Source organism: Peromyscus eremicus, chromosome 11 (genome assembly GCF_949786415.1).
Source record: "Peromyscus eremicus chromosome 11, PerEre_H2_v1, whole genome shotgun sequence".
In the NCBI taxonomy this organism is placed as follows: domain Eukaryota; kingdom Metazoa; phylum Chordata; class Mammalia; order Rodentia; family Cricetidae; genus Peromyscus; species Peromyscus eremicus.
This window is the reverse complement of record NC_081427.1, coordinates 28,810,933-28,819,885: the sequence shown is the minus strand read 5'-3', so window position 1 is coordinate 28,819,885 and position 8,953 is coordinate 28,810,933. Positions and strand designations below refer to the sequence as shown.

The following is an 8,953-nucleotide window of genomic DNA, read 5'->3' as shown; positions in this document are numbered from 1 at the left end:
GAGAATCACGCCGCAGACACAGACTTCATCAAGTTCAGTTTTCATTCAGACTTCTGAGTTGTTTTTTTTTTTTTTCTCAACCCACAGCCCTCCTTCGGTGTTTCTAGACGGTGTGCTGCTCCGGGCGGGCCTGCTGGAGGCCCTGGCCACGTGGTGGCAGCAGTATTCCAGGCTCAAGAGTGGCCTTCCTCTCTGGGTAGTTTTAGCATCGCATCCCCTGGTTCCCACCAAGGGGAGGCTTGACTGGCTTTTCCATTACTTGGCTGAGAGGACAGGACGACAGAGGAAGGGGGCCGGCAGAGCCAGAGGTCACCGGCACACAGAGGGGCAGTTTTGTTCTCTGGGAGACTCTGGGAGAGGAAGCTGGGTGGTCTCTTCAGAGTGTCTGAATTATGCGCTTCACAGAACCACCATGCAGCGCCAGGCCGCTGAGAGAACCAGGCCTGACAAAAGCTTGGCAGACTCTGGCAAGGGACTGTTGGTGTGCCCGGCCCCCATCCCCCACCCCCACCCCCGTGCAGCAGCGCCTGGGCCCCTCCTGAAGAGCCCTGGCAAATTTTGGAAATGCTGGTTTCCAGGGGTGACGGGACTCCTCCCCACAGCCTCTCTCCCAGGAGATGCTGGGTTTACAGTCTTCCCATTAAGTTCCTTCCAGTCCCCCCCGTGGACTCAGGTGGAGCCTCGCACCGCTGCTATTTCCCCCACACCCCCCACCACCCCACTTCAGTGCCACCCCGAGGCCTTTTCTGCCTTTACTGGCCTATTTTGTTGTAAACATTTTTAAGAGTCATCCTGAGTGCCAAGAACTGAGCTGAGAATTTGATAAACATACACAGGCATGCACATGATGAATATGTACTCCGTTTACTCTCCATTGCCACCCCCCCTGCAAAAGGAATGATTACATTCATTTCAGATGAAGAAGCTGGACTTTATAATGTGCCAATGTTAGGGAACCATTTAACTAAGGCTCAGGTTATGAACATCCCTTCCAACATATGGTAAGCCGATGTGAAAGCTAGGTTTGGAGATACCGGGCTTTACCTGACCCCCACTTGTACAGATGGGTTCACTGAGGTATTATGGTGGAGAGTTACCCATTGTTGTGTCCACATTTGGGTTTAAACAACCTCTGAAAGTTGGAGGCCTTTAAATTTTAGGAGACATGAAGCTTTCTTTTCTTTCTTCTCTCCAGTTGAGATAGGATCACTGGGTAGTCCAGACTGGCCTCCATCTTGTGGTACTTTGGCCTCATTCTCCCAAGCACTGGGGTTTTATAAGAGTCATAAGCCACCATGCATGCCTGGTATGATGTATACACTACCATGCCTGGCGTTACATTTTCCTGAGGATAGCTGTGTTTTCTGTTTGTTTGGCTCACAGTTCTTCTGGGCTTAAAGACAAGACTGGCTCTCTGGGCTCCTGTAGCTTCAATGCAGTCGATCTGGGTGACAATTTTCAGAGGAGTATTACTGACAGAATCTTGGCCGGCCACGTTTCTCCCCAGGACAGGCCATCCGATCGGCTCACACTGAGCTAAGCGGATCCCTAAATCGTCTTTATTTTCTCTCCCAATGGCTATGTCTCAAAGCTCCTGGCTGGGCACTTCCGGGACTTTTTTATGATTTCCTGAACCTCCAGAGTTAGAGGAAGGACTCCTAAGTTGCCAGCTGACGCCATTTCCCAGGAGATCCACCCTGGTCTCGAAAGCCACTGAGTGCCTGCCATCACTGGGGAGAATGTGACTCTCTCTCTCTCTTCCTTCCGCAGTCCCGGTTGGTCCCTGCTCATCCTGGCCCCCAGGCCTGGCTTAATGTAGGGGCTTCTGCAGAGTAAATGCCATTCACAGTCTCTGGAAAAGATTTTGAAAAAAATGCCCCATTTCCCTCTTTATGGCCACTGGAAAATAGTCAGGTTTGAGTAGGACAGGATGACAGACAGGCAGGTACTTTTCTAAAAGCCACCCCCAAGTAAAAAGAAAAGTGCTCCGTCTCTTGAAAGCAATGTTAGTGACATGCCTGTGTTTTAATGGATTTCGGAAAGTATTCTATGTTGGAGTCGGGACAGAGAGGGAGTAGGGGGAGGGAAGGGAAGGGGAAAATGAGACGGAAGCAAAACAAAGCAAACGTGAGCCTTCAAATACTTCCAGCACGGATGAGCTAAACATCGTTGAACTTATTTAAGACAGAGGTTGCAGAGCCCCGAAGGTGATCCGTCAGGCTTTTAGAGGGCGGCCACAAGATTCACAAGGACATGATCAGTGCTAATGATGCCAAGAGAAATAAACGGTAGAGAGTTCTAGAAGTGGACGTTTTAAAGAGTGTTTTCCCTGTCGATGAGCAATTACAAATGGAAATGGGGATAAAGAAGACCCCCTCCCCCAACACACAGACTCCTTCACATATTACATCCAAAACTGTGCTGAGGCAAATAGAAATCATTTTCTAGGGCTGGAGAGATGGCCCAGTGGTTAAGAGCACAGGCTTGCTCTTCCAGAGGTCCTGGGTTCAATTCCCAGCACCCACATGGCCGCTCACAACTGTCCTAACTCTAGTTCCAGGGGATCTGACACCCTCACATCAATGCACAGAAAATAAATTTAGAAACCGTTTTTCTAATTTTCTTTTCACTTGTACGTGGGCCTCCCAAGTCACCAAATAATATGGAATGTCCAGTGCCCCGTTTTGCATCCTCAGTATATTATTTATTATTTAATGCTTAGACTAAAACAATATTTGTTACTTATCTGAAGTTCAAGTTTAATGGAGTGTCTTGTGTTTCATCTGACAACTCTATTTACAGGGGTAGAATTTAATGAAATGCGAATGTCCTAAAAGTCAAAGCTGGAGCAGCAGTTTTGTGGGTAGAAGGCCCCTGCCCAATGGTTGGGAGGTGTTGCCAGGCTGCTTTCAGAGTGCTGGCGTCTGGCTGAGAAAGTAAGAAAGAGAGAATATGGGAGAACGAGAATCCGCTACACTCCAGGACAGCGGTTCTCAACCTTCCTAATGCTGAGACCCTTTAAGACAGTTCCTCATGTTGTGGTGACTCCCAAACCCTAAAATTATTTTCGTTGCTACTTCATAACTGTAATTTTGCTACTGTTATGAATCGCGATGTAAATATCGGTGTTTTCCGAGGGTCTTAGGTGACCCGTGCAAGGGTCGAGACCACAGGTTGAGAACCACTTGTGCAGGGGTTCCTGAAAAGCGATGCCTAGGAAAATGGGGCCTCTTGGAGAGATTTTGCGCAGGTAGGGAGGCAGAATGAAACCGAGAAAAGAAGACCTTCAGGAATTTTCCGGCACTTGATGGCTTATTACAGATTAAGCCCGCTTGTTACTGCAGACTTCAGAATGAGGCGTCACTCAGGTGAATTCTCCGGCAGCAGGCCAGAGCCTTCTCCGTGGTGGTCTTGAATGGGCTTCCGTGATAGCTAGCGGATGTTCCCCGGATTTCTCTTCACTTCCTCCCTTGGGACACTACTCGTGGTCCCTTTCCTCTCCGTTCCTTTTTTTTTTTTTTTTGGGCTTATTCATTCAGAATGTGCCCTAGTCGGGACACCTCTCAGCTGCCCTGGCCCGGAGAGGAGGCCACACAGAGCTCGGCATTGTTGCTCCAGATCTGGGACCACCCGCGTGGGAGCAGAGGAGACACAACCCACTAACACAGAGGCCTGATGACTGACAGCAGCTTCGGGTCAAGTGCCCAGCGGGCTGCCCGGAAAGAGGCCCTGTGTTCCGGACCCCAGCGGGGTCTTGCCCACAAAGCTCCCCTCCAGGGGGAAGCAAACCCTGCCCCCCAAGCTCCGTTCAGACTCACACAAACGGCGGTGATCCCCCTCCCCCTTAGGAAGGACTCCTGTTGCTTTGGACAGTGTGGAGTGACAGGTTTACGACAGGAAAAGGAAGACATGGACCCTATCTTCTAAAGACCTAGACATTTTTAAAAATGTTAGGGGGAAAAAAAAAACCCCAAAGCTAAATATATGTACTTAGAAACAGTGAAAAATGTTAGCCTGATTTTCTTTTTCATAGTTCTGTTTGTGAGCAGATTTATGACCACCCACGTGGGGCTCTCTACCCGTTTCCGTCTCGTTCTGGTTAGACTGGGACTGAGGTGCCCTGTTCCTCAGCCACAGTGACCTCTCCACAGTCTCACCGACCAGGCTCTGGGGAGAGCCTCCACCTTAGGATGCAGAGCGAAGATAAACTGCTTAAGGAGCGAGTACTTTCTAGCAGGGGGGTGGTCTGCTGTGGCACCTCCCAGAACGCAATCCAATGTCCAGAAGACTCCGCAGGCTTGCAGATAAACCGCTCTCTCCAGGGTGACCAGGTTTTGATATTTTTAGATGTGAGCAATCTCCTTCCTAGTCCCAAATCGGCCAAGTGAACATCATCTATGCCTTGGGAAAAGGTTCAAATACAGTGATTTGTAAAAACTCCCATCCTAATAGCCTATACAGAAACTAATGAAAATTAAGGAAAATGCAAAATGTACAAAACTTTATAATTCTCGGCGCTGTAATCCCACCGAAGCCTTGCCAAGATGGCCTAAACTCCATGGGCTCTACGCAGGAAATTTTTCTGTAGGTGACTGCCCCCTGCTGGTAGCCGAAGAGATTAAAGAATCTACCGCTGGCACTTCAGGCTGGAGATTTCATGATACTGTCCACCAATCCTTTATTAAGAAGTTGGAGGGAAAACAGTCCTCCGTAAGTGGTTATTAGTAACTAGGACTGCTTTTGAAATACCTTTTGGGATCTAAGTCTGTTCTTTTCCTAAATGGCAGCGGTAACCACAGAGATAAATCTATTTAATTCGAAGGCCAGACAGGAAATCACTGTTTCAAAGAGTGCCATGGTAGCTAGCGTTCGCTGTTCTGGTTCCCAACACAGAAATGATTTCCTTTATCTGAGAAATCGGAATCCGACCTGGGCAACTAATTGCAAGTTGTCACAGCATCGTGCATCCCACCTCTCTTCCTCTTTTTGGCCTCCCGTTCTAGGAGGTGAGCTACAGAATGTATTGCCTCTCGGGTGACTCCCCCCAGCTGGTTCTGCTAAGATTTTACCGTCCAGAGTCGCATCTTTCCCCGGCATGCCTTGTGCTCACTACAGCATTTACATAAATGGGGAAAAAGAATAATAACAACATGCAAGTACGTTAATGTAAAACTATTTTTTTCTTTATTGAAAATACATCTACAAAGTAATGCTTTCCAGTCCATAGTGGGTGCAAGCGTAGGCAGAGCCTCTGATAGACTGGCAAAGGGATTACCTTGGAGGATCTGTTTTCATAAGAAATGGTTAGTACAAAAAAACAAAAAACAAAAACAAACAAAAAACCTCACACGGGGTAACAGCATTAACTTGACATGATTAAGTTTTGTTCTACTAGTGTCTAAAAAACACTGCCACATATATTAACTTCTGTAGTGTATTTCCCAAACAGAGTTTGCCGTTATTAAATGATTACTCCACCATAGCCTAGTGTTAACCTTTATATGCGTGGAATGCTCAAGATCTCTATAAAATATCTCTAATTGTAGATTGGGAGACGCATTTCTAGATACTCAGTTTGTTAGCATGATTATGTCCATTCATCATTTTCGGTCAGAAACTAAAGCAGCTGGTACTATCTGATGGCTCCTAATGAGTATCTTCGACTGAATATTCCTAAGGGGGTAAAGATACTTAATCTCTTTTAAACTTGGGAGCTGCCTTGCCTGAAAGTAATGCCCCTGCTGTCTTTTCTTGTGTCCTCATTGACGTTACTTTCATGCTGACTCATCTACCATGTTTTTGTAGGGCCACAAACAAAGCTAAAGCGAACTCCGTTCTAGATGAGAATTTCAAACCATTTGCCAAGTGCCATTTCTATACAAAGAAGTATCTTGTTTCTTTCGTTCTAAGCACTTCTGTTTAAATTGTAAAACAAAACAAAAACAACAACAACAAAACTTCCCCCAAACTAGAAAACATTTTCAGAGATGAGAACATCTATCCAGTTCGTGGATATGTCCCAGAAATCTCATTTGTTTGACTCTGAAGTATGAAAGAAGTGGCATTATATGTCATTTCTTTGGGGACTGATTGGAAACTGAAGACCTGAAGTGTTCAGGTTAACAAAAAGGGCCGAGATGTCTCTCTCCCTTTTACTCCTCTGAAAGAAGACCAGCTGTTCCTGATCTTTATAAAGAATCCTCCCTTTGTAATGTGGGCCATGCTCTGTTCTTTCTCTGCTCCTTAGTGTTCTGTAGTAAGACCATGAGCACATTTGCTAATTGCTAGTCTTCAGTTTATTTCCTAAACATCTAATTGTCAGTTGAGGAGTGGCGGGAAGCTTTCTTAGAGCCATCCCTTGGGTTTGGGGAGAATACCCAAGAAGTGAGTGCTTCTAATATTGGTAAACAAAACAAACCAAACAAAAACAGGCAAGGGGCCCCACAAATAATCCCACTCCTGGAATGGCCTTCCACATGTCTACTTATATAAAACCAACATTTTGGACCCAGGACCTAGTGAGCCACACACAGCCTGCCCTTAAAGAGAACTCTCCATTTCTATTACGTGTCCTCTTTGAGATCTCCATGTCATACAGGGCAGGATCTTCCTGGTGTCACAGAAATCTCAGCTAGAGAGGCCCAGTGTGTCTAAAGGAGTCGCTCATTTTCAGAATGAGAATACTTAGGCCAAGGCATGAGATGAGTCTCACTCAAGACCACACTTTCTGCTCTTCCTCAAGGCTGTGCGTGTGGGCATTGCCCTGGTACTGATGAAGTGTCAGGCGAAATGGGGAAACATCTCTGCTACCCAAAAGATAACTGATAATCGCTCATTACGTTGTTACGTTTTTAAGACTAAAACTCAATTGTGTTCTGAAGGGTTTTTAAATTTTGAAAGTTGATTCTAAAATTTTTTTTTACTTATCATTTGTTTAATGCTTTTACTTATAAAACAATCACTTAGGATTGTTTGCCATCTAAATTTGTAATATCAAAACGATGTTTGATTCCAATAACTTACTTGGAAAGAATAATATGAAGCGATTTAAAAATTCCAAATGTGGTCTGAAACCTATGTATGTATGTGCCCTCCCTTGTTTTTGGATTTTTCCAATCCTATCGGAGTAGGGAGGAAATGAGAAGGGGTTCACTGCATGAGCGAACTCAATGAGATGGACACACTGCAGAATAGTTTTTCCAACACCTGGTGCTTGAGAAAGCACTCCTGTGCTGGTCTACATCTTGGTTTCACTGTCAGCCACGGGTTTCTCAGGTTCGTTGTCCTGGGCAATCAGCTGATAGGGCTTCTTCATTTCGTTCTCCTCAATCACGGAGTTCCCCATTTCAACATCTCGGTTCTTTAGTTCATGTCTCGACAAGTGCTCAACTATCCCTGCTCCGAGGGAGTCACCCAGCACGTTGGTGGTGGTCCGGAGGCGGTCCCTGCAGGTGGGGCAGGAAGGGAGGAAAAGAGAGGGTCCCATGAACACCGGCCAGATCCCAGCTTCTAAGGATGAACTGGCTAACTGCAGGAGGCTTTAGAAGCATCTTTTAACTCTTTGTAGTGTGTACCCCTCCAACGGAATGATTTCATACTTGACACACACCTTCAACGGTCACTATCAAAAGTTGTAAGGACAAGTAGATGGTAAGTTTTCAGTGATTAGTCTGGCTATAAACAGAAGGTGAACAGTAAGGGCTGACCCCCCCCCACACACACACACGCACTCCCTGTGTGTGGGTGTGCACCCGTGCGAGCGCGCACGTGCGTGTGTATGTGTGTATGTGTGAGCTCACCTGCACACACACATGTGCGGAGCCCAGCAGTGTGGTCTTCAATTATTTTCTACCTTACTTTTTGAGATAGGGTCTCTTGTTGAACCTAGAGCTCACCGATCTAGCTAGACTGGCTCGCCAGCCAATCCCAAAGGTCCTCCTGTCTCTGCCTTTCCAGTGCCGACGCTGGAAGTATAGGGGTGTGCCAGTGCGCCCTGCTTCTTTTTACTGTGCTGAGGATGGAACTCAGACCCTCATGTTACACGGCAAACTCTCATACCGACTGAGCCACTTCCCCAGTCCCCTTCTCTGTTTCCATTTAACATTTTCTCTTTCCTCCATTCACCTGCCGTTGGACTAATGGTTCTCAAAGCATGGTACAGAGGCTCCTTGGGGAGGTGTCCTGGGATACAATCCATTTCATAGGAACGCTATGGTCTCATTTGCTTCCTTTACTCTTATTTTCTCAGGAATTTGTGGTAAATCTTGCATGGACTACATGGTGTGCAACCTCATAGCACACTGCATGCAGAGGTAGTCAGGACAGTTGCAGCTCTCTGATGTTAAGCAGGACGTGTAGGGGACTTACAAAATGTAACCCAGTGTCGTTCTTCTCGTCTACTAGTGATTATTTTTCACACACAAAAAATTGTTATTTATGTCAACCCATAATGAATTATTATTCTGGCTTTTAAAGGAAATGAAAACACGCGTGAGTTTTCACACCATGGTAATGGGTGTAAACCATATACCTTTAATATGCTGCCCATTTCAATCAGTTTTATGCATGAAGATTGAAAAAAATCTTGAGAGTGGAAGCTCGTATTCTACCAAAGTCCCTTTTGTTTTTGTTGAGACAAGTTTTCATTTAGCCCAGGCTGACTTTGAACTCATTGTGTGGCTTAGGAGGATGGCCTCTAACTTTTGATCCTTTTGACCTCACTCCCCACGTGCTGAGATTACAGGTTTGCACAGTCCTCCATCCATCCCCTCCCGGTTTATGGGGTGCTGGAGAATGAAGACAGAGTCTCGTGCACATTGGGCAAATATTCTGCCAATTGAGCTACATCCCCAAAGTGTTGGTGCCAATTGATGTCTCAGAGGTGTATCGTGGACTGAGTTTTTTCTTACCTGTCATTGAATGTAATCCCTAGTGCCAACAGGAGGCAGAGAAC

General features: G+C 46.2%; 1 protein-coding gene across 1 annotated transcript in view; it reads right to left on the bottom strand.

The window, feature by feature from the left end:
- Positions 1–5,222: 5,222 nt before the first annotated feature.
- Slc1a3 (solute carrier family 1 member 3) overlaps positions 5,223–8,953 on the bottom strand; it is a 78,785-nt gene continuing 75,054 nt past the window's right edge. Inside the window, exon 10 of the mRNA XM_059276490.1 lies at positions 5,223–7,445. Within this exon, the coding sequence (XP_059132473.1) occupies positions 7,238–7,445 (208 nt within the window). The 3' untranslated portion in view covers positions 5,223–7,237. The remainder of the gene's footprint in view (positions 7,446–8,953) is intronic.